General features: G+C 50.4%; 1 protein-coding gene across 3 annotated transcripts; it reads left to right on the top strand.

Annotated features, from left to right (window-relative positions):
- The first annotated feature begins 2,502 nt into the window (after nucleotides 1–2,502).
- Nucleotides 2,503–16,987, top strand: Tbx3 (T-box transcription factor 3). 3 transcript variants are annotated; one of them, XM_050158935.1, is made up of 10 exons: nucleotides 2,503–2,678; nucleotides 3,532–3,696; nucleotides 3,877–5,043; nucleotides 6,750–7,017; nucleotides 7,970–8,029; nucleotides 8,286–8,432; nucleotides 10,230–10,306; nucleotides 11,216–11,373; nucleotides 12,839–13,509; nucleotides 14,957–16,987. In XM_050158935.1, the coding sequence occupies exons 3-10, from the start codon at nucleotides 4,655–4,657 to the stop codon at nucleotides 15,416–15,418; spliced, it is 2,232 nt and encodes a 743-aa protein (XP_050014892.1). In that variant the 5' UTR covers nucleotides 2,503–2,678; nucleotides 3,532–3,696; nucleotides 3,877–4,654; the 3' UTR covers nucleotides 15,419–16,987. The 3 variants fall into 3 exon arrangements, with proteins under 3 accessions (XP_050014892.1, XP_050014893.1, XP_050014894.1); XM_050158936.1 differs by lacking the exon at nucleotides 3,532–3,696; XM_050158937.1 differs by lacking the exon at nucleotides 7,970–8,029 and having other exon boundaries at nucleotides 2,509–2,678; nucleotides 3,532–5,043.
- The last annotated feature ends 1,622 nt before the right edge of the window (nucleotides 16,988–18,609 follow it).

Genomic DNA, 18,609 nt, shown 5'->3' with positions numbered 1-18,609 from the left:
AACCAGGCCTCAGACCCTCAGGAGAAACGCCATGCCCTCCTGTCAACAAGATGTCCAATATAGCGACACCTTGGACTGAATAAAGCAGTGGGGTGAACTGAGGGCGAATGTTTAGGAGAGTATAACAGTGTCTCTCACAGAGTCCAGCCAGACCTCACGCAAGCGAAAAGTTCCTGAAGTCAACCACCCGGCCCACACCCTATCCTTTCCCTCTCTGGTCCGTCTGTCCTTCCTTCCTTCCTTCCTTCCTTCCTTCCTTCCTTCCTTCCTTCTTTCTTTCTTTCTTTCTTTCTTTCTTTCTTATTTCAGATAGACACCATTCGGTCACAAAGGATCAGTGTATCGCCTTTCGAGTGTGAGGCAGGAGGTGCCACAGGGAAAACAGAATATTGCAGGGACGCCTTCCTATTTCTCGGGCTTGCTGATGCCTGCTGGGACTGTTGGCTGAGGCCTGTGATCCCCGTCTCATCCCCCCTCCCACTTTGAAGTCCCCTATCTCCTCTTCAGAAGCGGCAGGCATTGCAATGTTTTTTATCTTGTTCAAAACCCCAGTCCCTATAGTGCAAAGGACACACAGACACACAAATCCTCCTATTGCAAAAGGTAGGGGGACATCTCTTCTATGGATACAGATTTCAATCTCTCACCCAGTTCTGTTGGAAAGACTGGCTAAATTCAATCAAGGAGTCTAGAAAGAGAACAAGCCCGCACCGACGGTCAGCAGCTGGAGGCTTAAGAAGGGGCTCGAGACCCGCTAACCTTGTGGCTTCCCCGGGAGGCCAGGCCTGTCATAAGCCTGAGGAAGGCGCTGGCCAATGTTTAACCCTAATGCAGTGGCCACCAGGCCCCTTTTGTTTGTTCGCAAATTAATCACCCAGTGCACGGTCGGCGCCAGAGTGGGTTTATCACCCACTAGGAGGGGGGCTCGGCGGGCACGCAAAGACGAAGAGGAGTTCGCACCTTCCCGCTTTTGATCCTTGCATCGCCGTGGCCTCCCTTACTGAACACGAGCCTCCAGGGGCAGCGTCTGGGAGGTCAGCCGTAATTGGCGGAAGTTTGTAGACCATTAGCAACATGTAGACATTTTCGATTCAAAATCCCGCAAACTTTCTTCCACACCCCTCCCCCCCCTTTCCCTAGCGCACTGGAGTGGTGGGTGGAAGCCAGAAGTGGCAAACTGGGGTGACCCCAGGGTTAAGCTGGAGCTACAGTCAAAAATAGGCGACTAAAGGGTGTTCGTGTGGGGGTGACATGCGGGTCAGAAATTGCTCTCAGTCCACGCCAGAGCCAAAAAAACAAGGCCAGATATTTGCATGCAAAGTCAGCGAGCTCGCCTGGCATTTGCCGAGCAGACCCCCGAGGCCAGAAGGCTGGGTATCCGTTGCCAAGGTCTCTCTGGCTAGCCCGTGGATCCTTAAGACACTGCGTGGGTGACGGGGGGGGGGTGTCAAATACTCCGCAGTTGCACAACTATTTTCCTGCACTCCACGCGGGCGCACAGAGATTAACTCTCCTATGCAGGCAGAGAGGATCTCTGGGTTCTAGGGGTTGGGTCTGGCTAAAGTGGCTAGGCACGGAGGGGGAGGGGAGTCTTCTACTTGCAAAGAATCAGCGGTGACCTCGGTGGCCCGTGCGGAGAGGGGCCTGGCTCGGCCTCTCGCACCCTCGGTGTTCTGGAACAGGGAGCCTGGGAAGGGGCGTTATGAGAGCCACTGCCTTACGCATCTCCTTCTCTTTCGTTTCTCTCCCCCCCTTTTTTTTTTCCTTCTCAACCGTGGACACACGGCAAGAAAGGGGGAGAGATGGCAAGTCAGACCAAGTTCACAGAACGACTCTATTCCCACTGGCAGCGAAAGAAAAGCTCGGGGCTGGCGCCGAAAGCTCCTAACCTTGTACATCAAAACCAGGGGAGAGGGTACTGCCTATTCACCCAGTAGCTGCCAGTTCGGACCTGCAGTTGAAGAGGGGGTGCTGAGGGTGGGTGTCCTCAAGGGAAAAATCTAGAGGCAAATAAATGGTCCACGCGAAAATACCCCAAGCTTCATCTCTAGGCCCAGAAATCAGCCCTTTTTCTGTTCCCTCTCCAAGCAAAGAAGGTCTTGTCTTGTTCCCGGAAAACGAAAAACTCTGCTGAGATTGCCCTCCACTTAAACTGGTATGCCCCAGCTCCTCCACCCTAAAACAAGGACTGTGGGTTTGAGGGGGAGTCCTCTGACCCCAGCATAGACTTCAGTAACTGGGCTACCAGATCAAAGTCCCATCACTCAGTTTGCCTTCCTCCCAACCGTGGGCTGATTAGGGACTGAGTCTCCTGACCTCTGGGGTAGAGGGGTGCGTTTCACGGTTTGTTTTACAAATTCGCCCCCGACTTCTGCCAAGATAAGTCCGCCCCCCCCCCCCCGCCACCCGGGTGGAGAAGGAACTGAGGCACCAAGAGATAAGTGCGATGCCTGGGGAAGATACCAGGCTGATGCACCTCCCCCAACCAACTCTTCCAGCCCCAGCCGGCAACTCCCCGCCGAGCTGGCCGGGAGGTGAGGGCAGAGGCTCGAAGGAGAAAGGCCGACAGTCACTGCACTCACTTGTTTCAGCGGCTTCGTTCTCTCTACACCCACAACCCCATCCGGGTGGAACACCGGTATCCGTATCCGAATGGAAGAGGAACTGGGCTCAAAAGGGTCAGTAAATACATTAAAACAAACAAACAAACAAAACCTAGTCCGTAACGCGGAGCAAGTTTAGATCGGGCCGGGCGCGCAAGCCTTGTACGTGTTTGCGTGTGTTTTTCCGCTTGGGGCTCGGGCCCAGGGTGTTGGCGCTGGCGCGCGTTCGGGTACAGATACCCAGGGGGCGTTTGGGTCTCTGCACGTGACTGCGGGTGGGGAGCACGCACCGGGGAGAAAGATTTGTGGGATCCCATGCGCCGGTGACTCGGAAAGCCGGAGCACCCAGCCGCACGAGCTAAAGGACTTGACTTAGAGGCGGCTGGGCGTCTCCACGTGGGGCAGCAAAGCTGCGCGCGAGCCTGGAGCTTTTGTTCACGCGCATTAGTCGAAAGGGAGGCTCGGCAGCTGACTTGGCTAGCCCGAGGCCCGGCAAAGGGAAGAAGCTGCGGATCTGTACAGAGAAGCGGCCGAAGGCTTAAGCTGCTGCGCTCGGAGCGTGTGAGAGGCGAGCGCCCCTGCCCGGCGCCACGGTTGCGGGGCAGGCTGCCTGGCTCCCGCCCTCGCTCCCTCCCCCTTCCTCCCTGGCCCTGCCTCCTCCACGGTTCCCCGGGGGTTGGATGGCTGAGGCCTTTCAGACGTGGGCTGAGCTGAGAAAGAGCCCGGGCGAGCTCCTCTGGCTGCTGCGAACTCTCTTCTGGATCAGCCACCTAGAGGCGACTTTGGTGCGCGCGCGGCGCCCTGGTGGCTCCCCGCCCTCCCCTCTGATCGTGTTGACATAAACGCAGGACAGGCCGTAGTACCGCGCGGCGCAGCGACGTTCCAGTTTCCGACACCTTCTTTTTATAACTCGGCTCTATTCCCCCAGCACTCGACCTGTGAAAACCACGCCTATGCAGCCACACAATTGGTCCGAAAGCGTCAAAGAGCCAATCAACAAGCCTCGGGCTCCCGCAGCCCACAGCGCAGCTCGACCGTCCAGAGCCGCCGAGCAGACGCCCGGGGAATTCTAGAGGCGGAGGAGGGTGGCGAGGTGCTCGCTCACTCTCTTTCTCTCTCCCTCCCTCTACTCGCCTACTCCAGCTCCCAATCACTCCCGTCTCTTCCTCCTTTCCTGTTTTGTTTTGTTTTATTTTTTTTCACCCGTTTTCTCGATCCTCCCTCGCCCTGCGCTCCCGGACGCTGATTTTTTTTTCTAATTTATTATTTTTAGGAAAGCGATTTCGCTCACGTTTTTTTAGCACAAGGAAGACAGCGGAGTCCCCGAGGTAGAAGATCGCAGGCACCATTTGGATCGCCACCCAGACACTGCGCGCAGCTTGGAGCCAGAGAGAAGAGTGGGAGCGCGAACCGAAGCCAGCTTCGCAGTTACGAGTTTTGATAACGTCGCTGGAAAGGGGCTTAAATCAGTTTTTTTTTTAAAGGAGAGACTTTTCCTCCCCCCTTGATCTCGCCCCCAGTGAAAGCAAGAATCTTTCTAGCTCATCTAAGACGCCTCCTGCGAGAAAGCCAGAGAAGAGCTAGGGGGCGGGGGAAGGAGACGAAAAAAGGTTAAAAAAAAAAAAAAAGTCTCGGAGAACCTTGCGCTTTGGCAACAAAGAGCGTGGGAGCCGGGGAGCCACCCCGGGAAAGGCTGTGTGTCTATTTCCAGCTAAGCCACAGGGCTCGGGCGCCAGTCGAGCCCCTGCTTGTGGCTCGCCCTACTGAAACCGACTTCCAGGAGCGGCTTTTCAAACATACTCCACGCACCAGGACAGCCCTGCAGCGGCTATGTCTCCCGAACTGTCGCCGTACCCTCTTTAAAAGCCGCATTCTCTTCCCTCAAAGATACTTTCCCCTTCCCTTTCAAAGGCTTTAATTGTAATTTGCTCCTCTTTTTATTTTAAAGCAAAACTATGCGTTGCTATTGAATTTTTTTTATTGTTTTTGAAAAGTAAAAACAAAAGCAGAGCCAAGCCAGCAGCCGCGGACTGGTTCCCTGTCTGGAGTGGATGAGCCTCTCCATGAGAGATCCGGTTATCCCTGGGACAAGCATGGCCTATCATCCGTTCCTACCTCACCGGGCGCCAGACTTCGCCATGAGTGCGGTACTGGGTCACCAGCCGCCTTTCTTCCCCGCGCTAACGCTGCCTCCCAACGGCGCCGCGGCGCTCTCCCTGCCCGGAGCCCTGGCCAAGCCCATCATGGATCAGTTGGTGGGGGCTGCTGAGACCGGCATTCCTTTCTCATCCTTGGGACCCCAGGCTCACCTGAGGCCTCTGAAGACCATGGAACCCGAGGAGGACGTGGAAGACGACCCCAAGGTGCACCTGGAGGCCAAGGAACTTTGGGACCAGTTTCACAAGCGGGGTACAGAGATGGTCATTACGAAGTCGGGAAGGTAAGAAACCAGTGGTAACCCCCTCCCCAAACCACCTGAAGTTTTTCGTGTCTCCTTTTGTCTGTCTATTAAAACGGTAGATTTACTACTGCCTGATTTTACGTTTGGGACGAAATCTCTCCCGACACACACACACACACACACCACCACCACCACCCCCCAAAAATGTTGAGACTCCTGGGCCCTGCCTGAGGGTCAGAAAATTTCAGACTACCTGGGCCCACTGCAGGGTTCTTGGGGACTCGTAGAGTTCCCTACAGAATAGAGGGTGTTTTCCATTGAAGGAGCCGCACACTGACTGACTTCTGCAGCAAGCGCCCTGTTGCAGAAAGCTCGTTTGTAAAGACATCTTGAAATATCTTTCTATCTGTTTGATTTTGTCTGTTTGGTTTTATTTCTTAGTACAGACACTTACAGCCCTTTTTGTACGGTAGTGGGAGACCCGTGAGATTTCTCAGGCCCTTTCTGCCCTTCAGCTTACTCTCCGGAGCTGAAGGGGGCCTAAACCTGACTGATCTGGGACAGAGTGAAATCAAGGGACGGGTGAAGGAGCGAAGGGTTGCTTTTCTGCCAGCCCAGGGAGAACCGAGCAGGCACTCCTATTAGTTAAGGTTATGTGGACCCAAGGAACCCATGAGGATATCTATCCTGCTTTTGTGTTTGAATATGAATACTTTACATAACGTTTAGTGTCCTTGCCTGACCGAAACAAGCTTCTAAGAAAGGACCCCAGGAAAAGCATTTAAAACCACACTGATTTAATGAAAGAAAGAAAGAAAGAAAGAAAGAAAGAAAGAAAGAAAGAAAGAAAGAAAGAAAATGTCTGTAGGATTATCAGGACACCGGTTGAAAGGGCACGAAAATAAAACCCCCCACTTACAGGTCTCCTTTCAAACTACTTGAGGTCAAAGTTTGGCATGAGATCTTTCTCCAACCCACAAGACATTTAGTCAGTTTTCATAACTGAGTACTTCCTTTTAAGTCAAAAGTACGGAAAGCCAGCACTTCTGTGAAATTAAACAGCAGGATCTCGCAGTGGCCTACAGAGTAGAGGAATGCGGTTTATAACTTAAATCGCGAATGGGTTACCAGGCCCGGGTGCTTGCCTGCCTCCAACCTCCGAACTGAGAATCCAGTGTAATACTTCGCCAGCCTCCGTCTGGCTCACCACTTCACTCCATAACTGGGCATTTATTTCCTCGATAAGCTTTAATGTTTTCTCATGGGAGGGTGAAATAGCCTAAACTTTATTAACCACTGTTTCTTAGAGCCCTACCTCTAGCTGTTTCAAACTCAAAAAAAAAAAAAAAAAAAAGAAAGAAAGAAAGAAAGAAAGAAAGAAAAGAAAAGAAAAGAAAAAGAAAAATCTTAGGCAAGAATTCATCCCTCTCTGCAGAGGGCAATCTAAACAGTCAAACAATCAAACGTGTTTTTGTTTTTTACAAAATAGTCGGTACTTTTAGAGATAAGAGGTTGCTGTAGTTAATTTGATTTGAGGCTTGGGATAGGACAATAATAGGAGATTGAGCATTTTTAATGTCAGTGTGGAAGTAAATTTCACTGAGTTGCCCTGCAGACTCCCTGGTCACAGCAGAAAGCCTTGTGCTTTTAGATGGGGCCAGACCACTTGGAAGCCAAGCCCGAGGTCCTGAGCCATTTACCCCACCTATTTATCCGTTTCCTTTTTCTGTGCTTTGCTCTTGTAGGCGAATGTTCCCTCCATTTAAAGTGAGGTGCTCTGGGCTGGATAAAAAGGCCAAGTATATTTTATTGATGGACATTATAGCTGCTGACGACTGTCGATACAAATTTCACAATTCTCGGTGGATGGTGGCCGGTAAGGCAGACCCCGAAATGCCCAAGAGAATGTACATACACCCGGACAGCCCCGCTACGGGGGAGCAGTGGATGTCCAAAGTCGTCACCTTCCACAAACTGAAACTCACCAACAACATATCGGATAAACACGGATTTGTAAGTTTCATTGACTCTCAGTAAGATTCCCTGGGAGGAATGGCTTCCTAGGAAACCGACTTTGGGTCCAGACACCAGTCTGACTGATGGTTGCCACACATAACCAACTTCGTTCAATTTGCAACCTCTAGTTGCAGAGTGGAACTCAGGAGGGGGGGGGGGAGATGTCTTACTACCTGGATAATGGAAGGCCTACCATTCTCAAAGAATTTACCTGAATAGCAATCGAAGGTCCAGGGTGGGTGCCGGACCTGGGCGTGAAGAGTAATACTAAGAACAAAAAGTTATGAATCGATTTTTAAAGTTTTGTACTTGGATAAGGACCGTTTTGCTTAGAAATATTATGTTGCTTCTTTAAAGTCAGCCATGCCATATCTTGGGAGAGCTGAAACCTTTACTGTGTTGGGCCAAGGCGGTGGCTACATTTTTGAAAGTGTATTTTCTTTTACTAAAAGTGATTTTGGGCTTGGGTGAAAATCAGGTGTACGAGGAACAAGCTGAAGTCTTTGGTGTTAAAGAAAAATGCTGTGTGTGTGTGTGTGTGTGTGTGTGTGTGTGTGTGTGTGTGTATACGTACACGTACTAGGGAATGCAAGTGGATTCCGTGGCTGAGTGTGCTTTAGAGACTTTCTGGAGACTTGGCTTGCCTGCGAAGCCAGGCCAGGGGACCTTTGGCTGTCCTCTGCCCCTCCCCAGCATTTCAATAGGATAAACAAAGTGATAAGCGAGGAATAAGCAGAAAGATTAGGCCCAGGAAGACGTGAATGGCTCGGAAATATCTAAAGCGGACAGGGATTGCATTTGAAGCCCTTGATTTGATTAGGGCATAAATATTCCTCTCTAGAGCGCGGCCTCTCAAGGCCTTAAGTGGATTGGGCTTGTCAATTAGTGGGCGCTTAAAGTACTGAATCATTTTGTAAATTAAAATGCATGTTTTTCTCTATCTTTTAAGACTTTGGCCTTCCCAAGCGATCACGCAGCGTGGAAGGGGAATTATAGTTTTGGGACCCAGGTAGGCTAGGGTTCAAGGCACAAATGAATATGTAGATGGAGAGGGTGGGGGTGCGCTTTAGAAGCTGAGGAACAATTTGGAAGTCTCTGGAAGATAACAATCTTGTGGTGTGAAATGTACCACAAGGACGCGGGCTTTGGACCCAGCAGTGGGGACGATGTCTGCTTGGCAGGGGACCTAAGATCTCATTTGTTCTGTTAAACTATTTTTCTTTCTTTCTTTTAATGTGTGTGCCCCCCCCTTCCTGCTTCTGCAGACCATACTCAACTCTATGCATAAGTACCAGCCCCGGTTCCATATCGTCAGAGCCAATGACATCTTAAAACTGCCTTACAGTACATTTCGCACATACCTGTTCCCGGAAACGGAATTCATTGCCGTGACTGCCTACCAAAATGACAAGGTAACCCACAGGGCGTTTCTCTCTTCCTCTAAGCTTACTTGCTCTCTCAGTGGGAAAGTTATTAGGGCATTGGACAGAAGAAAGTCTGGAATTTCCTTGTGTGAATTGTGTGATTTGACCTTCTATGGAGAGGTCTGATTCCTGGGAGGGAGGGGGGCTGGCACAAATCTCTCCTCCCAGCTGGGACTCTGGTGCTTGTATTGGCCGCAGGGTCTTGTCTCTTGGTGTTTCCTATTTCATCCTCTTCAGGAGGAAGGATCAAAAAAAAAAAAAAAAGTGTGCTGTTCTGAAAGGAACCAGGTAGCAAGGTAACAATTAATTTAAGGTGCAAAGTGTCTGGGTCTCCCTGGAGATGAGTAGAGATGGGCACTCCTCTCAGCCAGAAATTCCCGAATACATGATTTGTTTTCATTAATTTTTATGCCGCTGCTGCTGCAGGTGATGGCGGTGGTGTGTAAAAACGCACCCTAAATCAGGGTTCTGTTAATTGAGCTGTCCGAGGCTTCCCACTTAAAGGTGGAAATAATCACTAGCTCATAATCACGAGTTCATCTGAAACTTGTTCTCTTTTGGGGCCTAAAGCCAGGGATTATAAAGGGCTCGCCCAATGAGCCTCACCTGGAATCTGCTGTTCTCCTGGCCTGTAGGTCAGGGAAACTGAACACAGAGGCCCGGAGACAAGTGTCTATTGATGGTGGTCCACTAGCATGGAGCTTGGCAACTATGGGTGGGTGGGTAGGGGTTGAGGACCCCTGTGGCCCAGTACCTGAGCCCTAGACCTCGTGGAGAGTTCACTTCACTTGGCAACACCTTGTACTTTGAACTTGTGGTCATTCCCTGGTCCCTGTGGACACTGATCCTTACATTTCCTATTGTGGATGTTAAGTCACCACCCGCTCCTCTCCTTCCTTACCTCATGCAAAGGACATCTGGCCTCCTTTAAATAGCAGAACCCTAAACCAAAGCCCAGGTTTCTCGCTCCTATTAACTGGATACATAGTTTCTCTACCAGGAGAAGAGATTCCAAAGACAACAAGCCTCAAGCTGGCTCCCTGAGACGGGGAATCCTGTGAAAGTTACATCAACTAAATTATTACTTTAATGGCTAATAGTTTTAAACATAGCAGAGGCTGGGGGAGGGGGGCACACAACACACACCAAAAGTAAACATAAATGAAAACAAATATTACCAGTGGTTATTCTTTCCTTTTCAATCAAAGTCCTTAGTATATAATTCCTTCAAATCCACTCTTGCCTGGAGTGGTGGGGGTGGGGGTCACTCTAGTATAATGTAGTAGTGAAACCTCATAATTAATTTTATTAGATTCACAGAAAAAGTTTTCGTGTGTAGGGTGTGTGTTTGTGTTACATGTATGTGTGATGGGGGTTGGGAAATAATCAGGAAATGGCATTTTAACATGCTTATAATTAATTGTGCTGTATAAAAAATCAAAACAGAAGCCTACTAACTCAGATCTATAGGCTGTGCCTTTTAGCCATATTTGAATAGTCTCATTTCTAAATCTAAATTGTCCAAAAGAAGGAATTTCTTTGGATAATTTTAGTGTGGAATCCTTGCTTGGTTCTTAGAAACATTAAATATTACTACACTTTCTTATGATGTTTCAGCCCCTTCCTATCTTCCTGCCATCATCTTCCCTCTGACTTCCACTTGGTCCATCCCTGTGACTCCTTGGGCAGTCACATCTCTAGGAAAGACTAAGGAGTTTGGGGGGCATGTTTAGAACATTCTAGAAAGTAACGCTAATGTCTGTTTTGCTTATGTGTTTTCTCTAGATAACTCAGTTAAAAATAGACAACAACCCTTTTGCAAAAGGTTTTCGGGACACTGGGAACGGCAGGAGAGAAAAAAGGTGAGCTGAGACTTACAATTTCAGGGTTAATTGGGAAATTGTTTTCTTCGGCTTGAACTTGGAAGTATTAGAAGTGAGGTGCAAGATGTGGGGGAGGGGAGAGGGTCAGCTTGTTCCCTCTTGGTCCATAGTGGTCCAGGTAGAGAACATTCTATGTTGCTTGTCTTTAATGGAACCAAGGCTAGCTACACTGCAGTTCTGACCAGAAAATAGTCTCAGGGGTAACAGGTTATAAAGATGCCTATTAATTGTTAGTTAATTGGCATTTGTCCTGAGCAAGACCCAAGAAGGGACCCAAGCCATTCACACATTCTCTGCAACCTCGCCTCTCAGAAAGCTTCACCAGGCTGAAGCTGAGGCCCCTTGAGAAATCCAGGGAACCTTCCCTCCCTCCTTCCTTTCTGGGTCTCTGTATCAATTTTTGCTTTAAATAGACCATAGAAAAAGCTGTGCACCCCTCACCCCTTTTCAAAGGTTTTCTACAATCCAGAAAAATCATCTATCAATTTTTTTTTCAAGTTTCTTACCTTGGGGCTGAACATTAAAAATAATTTCTAACCTTGAAATAAACTTAAACTCCAATTAATGGATTGGTGAACTGGTTATTGTCAAAGGACCACATAATGAATGGTTCTTGCCCATCTTAGTGCCCATGCAGGGCTTTGGGCTGGGTCTTCCTAGCACCCTCCCTCTGGAAGGCCAGTAGTGTACCTGTCCTGGCCAACTCTAGCCTCTGTCCTGTCCTGAGGTTTTAAACAAGATTTCCTAGGCCAAGTTCTTTCCTAATGACTCCATGTTGGGTAGCTAGCTGGGGTGAGGTGTGTGCCACTCCGGAAAGTGGGGGGAAGAAGACAAAAAAGGGAAGTGTGTGTGGCAGTCTCTAACGATGGGTGTGGGCCTCTGTCTCAGAAAGCAGCTCACCTTGCAGTCTATGAGGGTGTTCGATGAGAGACACAAGAAGGAAACAGGGACCTCAGACGAGTCCTCCAGCGAGCAGGCAGCCTTCAACTGCTTCGCCCAGGCCTCCTCTCCGGCTGTGTCCACTGTGGGGACATCCAACCTCAAAGGTAAGCCTGGCCTCCTCTGTGATGAGTAGACTCCCCAGACCTGGCCCTGTGGCCTTGGAACTCAGGGAAGATCCGGAGCCAGTAGACTCCCTTTAGAAGATGCAGGCCCTTCTAGAACCTGCAAAGCAGAATCATAATCAAAGTGGGGGTAGCACGGGAGAACTTGGAACACCTTCCCCACAATCCCATTTGGTGTGTGTGGTGTGGTGTATGTCCTCCTAGCAAGGGCAGTAGCACAAAGCACATGAAGCACTTGTCTGTCTGTCCTGTCTGTCCTTTATTCCCTCCTCCCTTCTGTCCTCCCTCTCTTTCCAACCAACAGCATCCAGCTGCTGCTCATCAACCTCCAACTGAATTCTGGGTGGAAATGTGTTGGGCAGGGAGTAGCCCGGAGATTCTCAGCCACCTGGTTGGTGCAGGAAGGTGGTAGAAGAAAAGCCACAGCTGACCTGGGGGAGGGAGGAGGCCCTTGGGCATCTGCTTTGGGGAGGTGGGTGGGGGTAGGGGCAGAGAAAGTGGTTTGAATCTTGAGCCAGTTTTCTGCTTAAAGAGCAAGTAGCGTTTATTTAGAAAGACGGTCTCAAAGGGAAGAAATCTGGTTTCAGGTGAAATAAAATGGGAGAGTTCCTTTTGTCTTTAATCCATATCAGTTTCTAATGTAAAGTGGGGTTCATTTTTTTGGTGGGGGGTCTGGCAGGACACCCACAGAAGAGGGTGTGGTTCAAGAGAGACAGACATACAGACATCATACATACATACATGAGATCTGATTGTTCACCACCCATCTTGGTAGGAATTGAGGCGAACAGAAGGCTCCTGGGAGGGTGTAGTTTCTGCCTGTGCCCAGTCCCACGTCAGGATTCTTTCCAAACAAATCAAAATAGTCCCAAATTTGTGGAAGCGCCTGACTTCCATCCTCCCTGAGCCAGAGACTCTGAAGGTGACAGGAATGTGTTCCAGCAGAGTTCTGAGGTCTAGCGTTTTCATCTTTAAAAAGCAAATTTGCAATCCAATGGGAGAGAGGCCAGAGAAAGTTTTGAGTAGGTGGAAGCTTTCTTTCTGGTTTTGTTTTGTTTTGTTTTAAAGCGGAACCATTACAATAAGAAAAGCTGCCCGTTGAGTGCCTGGCTGGAGAGAAGGTTGAACCGAGTCTTAACACTTGGGATGCTTTTGGGATTAGCTGTAAAAGTGTTACATCATCCCATTTCACAGAGAGGAAAACCCAAGGCTGGGAGTGGTGCAGAGGGGCTTGCGCTGGAGTCAGTCACACTGCCAATAAACTGCCCAATTGGGAATCCTGTGTTTGAAATAGTCTCACTCTGTAGTTCAGGCTGTCCTCCTGTCTCCGATGCCTCATTGTTGGCATGCCAGGCCTTGCGCCACCGCGCCGGCCTGGGAGGTGGGGTTTAAACCAAGAAACACTATTGACAGATAGTTCCCCTGGCATTTTCCTCTCCTCCTCAAGATCTGTGCCCCAGCGAAGCCGAAAGTGACGCCGAGGCTGAAAGCAAGGAGGAGCACGGCCCTGAGGCCTGTGACGCCGCGAAGATTTCCACCACCACCGCCGAGGAGCCAGGCCGAGACAAGGGCAGCCCAGCCACCAGGGCTCAGCTGTTCCCCGCGGAACCCGGCCGAGCCCGAGACACCGCGCGCCTGGACAAGGCATCGCCGGATTCGCGCCACAGCCCGGCCACCATCTCATCCAGCACGCGCGTCCCGGGAGCCGAGGAGCGCAGGAGCCCCGGACGCGAGGGTCCAGGTGCCACTAAGGTGGATGAGGTTCGCTCGCTGCCCGCCAAGGACGCCTTCGCGCCACTGTCAGTGCAGACGGACGCGGCCGCGCACCTGGCGCAGGGGCCCCTTCCAGGTTTGGGCTTCGCCCCAGGCCTAGCCGGCCAGCAGTTCTTCAATGGGCACCCTCTCTTCTTGCACCCCGGCCAGTTCGCCATGGGCAGCGCCTTCTCCAGTATGGCTGCAGGCATGGGGCCCCTGCTGGCCACAGTATCCGGGGCATCCACTGGCGTCTCAGGCCTGGATTCCACAGCCATGGCCTCGGCTGCCGCAGCGCAGGGACTGTCCGGGGCGTCGGCTGCCACCCTGCCCTTCCACCTTCAACAACACGTTCTGGCCTCCCAGGTATTACTCCTGCCTGCCCTCCTGCCCATCCCCGGCTCGCTCCAGTAGCTCTCTTAATCCCAGTCCCTTGCCTAGGACCGTTAGTTAGACAGTAATGCATGCTAGTAACTGTTTATTATTGACCCTTTGCAGGGCGCAGTACCTATCTCACTGAGCCGTCGTGACCACCCCTCCCCTTCAAGGGCCCTTAAATTACTTCCTATGCATGGCCAAGCTCCACATTCCTTAACACTGTGACAAGTTTGAATCATTTGATGTATCATCTCTGGCCCAGAGATGTTGAATCCCTCCGCTCAGGTCACACAGCTGGTTCCCTGGTGGAGTTGAGCCTGTCTGCCCCACAGGGCCTCTTTGATTTCATCTTTCAGACAACATATTTCTCTGGAGGCTCCTAGCCACTACTCCCCCAGGAAGGGACTGAGGTGTGGGGAGGGGAAGTGACTGGTCCCCTGGGTGAGAATTTGGTCTGGAGGCAGCCAGCCTTCCACCTAGTTGAAAGCTTTTCTTCCCCCACCCCCACCCCAAACAGGCCTGCCTATCTCCAAAGAGTTAATGGGTTGTGCACACGTGGGAAATGTCAAAGGAGGGGAGACTGGCTGTGGCAGGCCTGTGTGTGTGTGTGTGTGTGTGTGTGTGTGTGTGTGTGTGTGGTTCAGACAGCTGTGCCCAGCACGGAGGGGCTGGGGAGAAGGTTCTGAACCCGGTAGGAAGCCTCTCTGGAGTTTTTCCGCCTACTCTGACCTTTTGTTTTGTCTGAGCACATTCGTCTCCCTTGCCAGAGCCAAAAGGCACATAGTCCTCCCCCATGGGGAGGAGGAAGCTGAGACACCAGCTAGTTTCTAACTTACCCCCAACCTTCCTAACACGGCTGGTCTCCCTCAGAAGGGCAGGTGGAGGAGGGTCACCCTGAACAGACAGGTCTGGAGGCGTCCTTAAGCGAAGGACACACCCTGCATGCAAATTCTGCTTGTTTGGGTCCTGCAGCCTCCCACCTGGGACCCCCAAGCCTTAGAAACTGGGTGTTTGCAGTCTTTATATTAATAAATAGCACCTTTTCAATCCCCCTCCTTTCAAATCATCCTTATTTTTTCTTACTTGGGAAAGATCTAGAAGGACAAAATTAAAGCTAGCATGATAACATGTGCACCGGAGTTTAATCTAGCCCTTTGGTGGAGGCCCTCCTTGAGCCCACTCAACAGGTGCGGTTGTTTGCCCTCACGGGAACTTGCTAATAGCCCTGAGGGTCAGGCACCATGGAGGACTCGTTGTGGATGATTTAATAGCCAGGAAGTTCCCAGCATGTTAACCCCTTGGTTTAGCATGCAAGGGATCTGTGTCCTAGGGTAAAGTTTTGTCCCTCCAACTCCTCCAAGACCAGATAGCAGGAGGTGGAAAAGAGGGGTCGCCCATCCTCTGACTCCGTATGTTTCTTCTGTTCCTTCCCCAGGGCTTGGCTATGTCGCCTTTTGGGAGCCTGTTCCCTTACCCCTACACATACATGGCTGCTGCAGCTGCAGCTTCCTCAGCAGCGGCCTCCAGCTCCGTGCACCGCCACCCGTTCCTCAACTTGAACAGCATGCGCCCCAGGCTACGTTACAGTCCATATTCCATCCCTGTTCCAGTGCCTGATAGCAGCAGCTTGCTGGCCACTGCGTTGCCCTCCATGGCTTCGGCCGCGGGGCCCCTAGACGGCAAGGCAGCCGCCCTGGCGGCCAGCCCGGCCTCGATGGCCGTGGATTCGGGTTCGGAACTGAACAGCCGCTCTTCCACGCTGTCCTCCAGCTCAGTGTCCTTGTCACCCAAACTCTGCTCAGAGAAAGAGGCGGCTACCAGTGAACTGCAGAGCATCCAGCGGCTGGTCAGTGGCTTGGAAGCCAAGCCGGACAGGTCCTGCAGTGGGTCCCCTTAAAAACAAACAAAAACAAAACAAAAAACAAAACCGCTCCCCCAAAGGTCTCTCCATTCCAGTTCGGTCAAATCTGCCAGTGCACTTTGTTGGATGTAAAATAAACCACAGACCTTCCACTGGGGTGATTCCCCATCCTTCAGTTTTGTCTGGGAAGGAACACCAGGCTCCCTCCAGAGAATGCGCTCTAGAGACCACAGGCCTTGTCTTGCGCTGTGGAAGCAGGCTGCTGTTGCTTTGAGACGCGGGGGTGGGGGTGGGGGAAAACTGGCTTTTGTGTCTAGAGCGACTTCAGTGGAGGCTGGTGTGAAAGTTGGGGCTGAAGAACGAGGTAGCCAAGGCCGGCCTGCCCTGTTTGAGAGACTACACCCAAATCTCTTTCCCCTTCGTGTGTCAAGCGGAAACAATAATTTATCCCTAAACAAACTAACAAACAAGCCCAAACCGGGGACAGATCAAGCCCCATGGAACTGTCTATGAAGACTTAAATTGCTGAGTACCTTTACTGGGGAAGGGAGAAGCCCTTGCCTGGTCTATGTTAAAAGAATCCTGTGTCTTTTTAATATCCTGAGGTTTTAAAGGAGGGATACCCGTCCTTTTTTGTTTGTTTGTTTGTTTTTGCATGTTAGAATTTTCTGGGTTTTACTTGTTGATGGTTCTTTGGCTTTTACAGAAAAACAACAAAACCCTGCCATCCTCAACCCTGCTCAAACTGGCAGCCCCGAGGAAGTAGGGGTGGAGTGGGGTAAAGGGAAGCAATGGGGTTGGAATCCACTGAGTTTATTTTATCTGTTTTATCTAAGCGCTGTAGAGGGCTTCGTGTGCCCGTCCGACCATTAGTTCTCTCAACTGTATATGCAATAACAAGGTTTTAAAAGAAATAATAAAGAGGAAACACGACTATTGGACAAAGTATTTATGTAATTATTTGATATCTCTTGTAAATAGGTGGAATTATGACCGCTCAGAAAGTTAAACTTTAATTTATTGACTTGTACATAGCTGGATGTAAATAGAAGTGTGTCTGTCAGGTTTTATTCTTGTTTTGCCTTTTGCATTTTTTTTCCAGGTCAGGAGATGACTAATTCACAGTAACGAGCTTAGGCTTCTGGACCTCCATCTAATGCTTTCAAATAGAGCTGGCTGCAATTTTAATTGTCAGAGAGCTGGTGGCGGGGGTGGGGTGGGGTGGGGAGGTTGGGAATACTATTTCCTATTTTCACCAAAATTGGGGAGGTATTGGCCCTTTCCCTAAGCTCTGACACCCTGGGAGGGATTGAGATTGTCATGGGAGCAGAGGCTGCCATAACCTTCCTAATTCTTCGTCCTCATTTGTCTCTGGTATCTTCTAACCCAAGTGAGGTTTTCTTGCCATTGTTCATCTAGATGGTGTTTTGGATTGGTGTACAGAGAGGGACTCATTCAAAAACAACCATGAAAGGCAAAACAAAATAACAAAAAATCTTTTAAAAAAAATCCATGAAGGCATATTTTGTGTTTAGTACTTGAGTTTTCTGTAATTCTCCTCCTTAAAAACATCAGTGAAATTTCAATAAATTTTTATTGAAATGAGTTTTGAAGTCGTGTTAATGATTTCTTCTAGAGCGTCTCTCGAAGCTGGAAAATTAGAAGGGAATGATCTTCCTGCCTGCTCTTTCCTTTCGTCTTTAAATAGTAATTAAGACCACCCCCCCACACCCCCAGCAAACCAAAATGAGATGTCACTCAAATTACAAAGCTGAAAACAAAAAGTTCCTTGCTCCTGCGAAGGGGGCCACATCAATCTGAAACTATTTCCCCTTTAATTTAAGGAGTGGGAGAGGAAAAGGACCTGATTAAATTTCGTAAATAGGAACTCCATATACTTCAGTTTTAATAAGGGAAGATTTACCCTGTGTTCAAAGTCGCCTTTCCCCACACAGGAATCCGACCAGAAAGAAGCTGGCAGCGCTGGAAAGGGTTTAAGATTTTATACCGTCCTTCCCCTTTTTGACATGGAACACAAAATAAACTCTCCCTACAACCGTGAATCTGGCACGGGGAAAAGGTTAGGCTGTGTCCCTTGCCCACGGACATTTAGGATTGGGACAAGGCCAAAAAGGGTGCTCTCACCACCCCACCGTGCGCACACTTTGTTTGGTCGTGAGGAGGAAGGTAATTCAGGAGCCCACATGGAACCTGCTAGGCAAAAGTCACCCAGGAAGCTGGCTGGCATCCCCAACCCCTACTCTTCCCTTAACCCGGCCCGAGGCAGTTAGGCAAGTTATCTTTTTGAAGTTCAATTTATCTTTGAATCTTTCAATACGAAAGAAAAAGAAAAAAAATGGTGGAGTCCCTATCCAGGCTTCTCTGGGGGCGGGCAAGGGAATGTTCTCTAAAGTTAGCCCTGAAGACTTTCTTGCCCTGGGGGCCTTGACTCAAAGACCCAGCCGGAGCCTGCCTGGCGGCCGACTACCCCCAACCCCCCATTCCGGAGCCCGCCAGCCGGGCCTTACGTCCCTGTCACCTTCAGGCCTCTTGAACGGCGGGTCACGAGAGGGGCCCCTCCCTTCCCTCCTCCTGGGTTTGGTAGAGGACCTAGCTCTAGACCTTTGGAGGGGTGGGCAAACCCCCCTTTTCGAGCCCAGGCACGTGGGGGACCCTCACTGCCCCCCCCCGCCCCAGCAGTCTAGGGAGGAGGCGAAAACAACCAGAGAGACTGGACTGGAGAGTGCTTAGGGGGACCAGGGGGACCAGAGAGGCAGGTCCTTCCTCCCGCCGGACCAAAACTCGCTGTCCGCCCAGAGAAGGTGGCAATTGGCTCATGGCTTCCCGCTGCGCGAGCTTCCAAATTGGGGGTAAAATAGCTCGGTTTCAAATGCGGAGAAAGCAGAAACCAAACCAAACCAAACAAAATTTGCTTGGCTTTCACAGTCAGATTTCCTCTTCTCTTCCCTTCTCCATCCCCCTCCCCCCAAATTTGGGGATAGTGTCCAAACCTGTCCCCGGCCCCTCCTAGGGCTTCCTCCCTCCCTCCCTTCATTTCTTTCCCTTCGTCTTCTTTATAATCTCCTCTGTATCTTATTTATATATAGTGCTGTTAATGTATAACTCTTGTGGCGCTGATGGACCGGGGGTGACCCGCTCGCAATCTCTCTGGATTTCTGGGCCTATTACTCACCTGGCGCCGGTCGCAATCTCGCCGCGGGCTTTAT

This window comes from Alexandromys fortis, unplaced genomic scaffold, assembly GCF_014885135.2.
Source record: "Alexandromys fortis isolate MF-2015 unplaced genomic scaffold, M_Fortis_MF-2015_v1.1 scaffold_90, whole genome shotgun sequence".
NCBI lineage: Eukaryota > Metazoa > Chordata > Mammalia > Rodentia > Cricetidae > Alexandromys > Alexandromys fortis.
The sequence above is the reverse complement of the archived record's forward strand: the minus strand, read 5'-3'. Positions and strand labels throughout refer to the sequence as shown.

Coding starts and splice junctions, on each gene's coding strand:
- Tbx3 (XM_050158936.1), top strand. CDS start 4,655: ATGAGCCTCTCCATGAGAGATCCGGTTATCCCTGGGACAAGCATGGCC. Junction 5,044..6,749: donor GTCATTACGAAGTCGGGAAG/GTAAGAAACCAG, acceptor TTGCTCTTGTAG/GCGAATGTTCCCTCCATTTA. Junction 7,018..7,969: donor TATCGGATAAACACGGATTT/GTAAGTTTCATT, acceptor CTATCTTTTAAG/ACTTTGGCCTTCCCAAGCGA.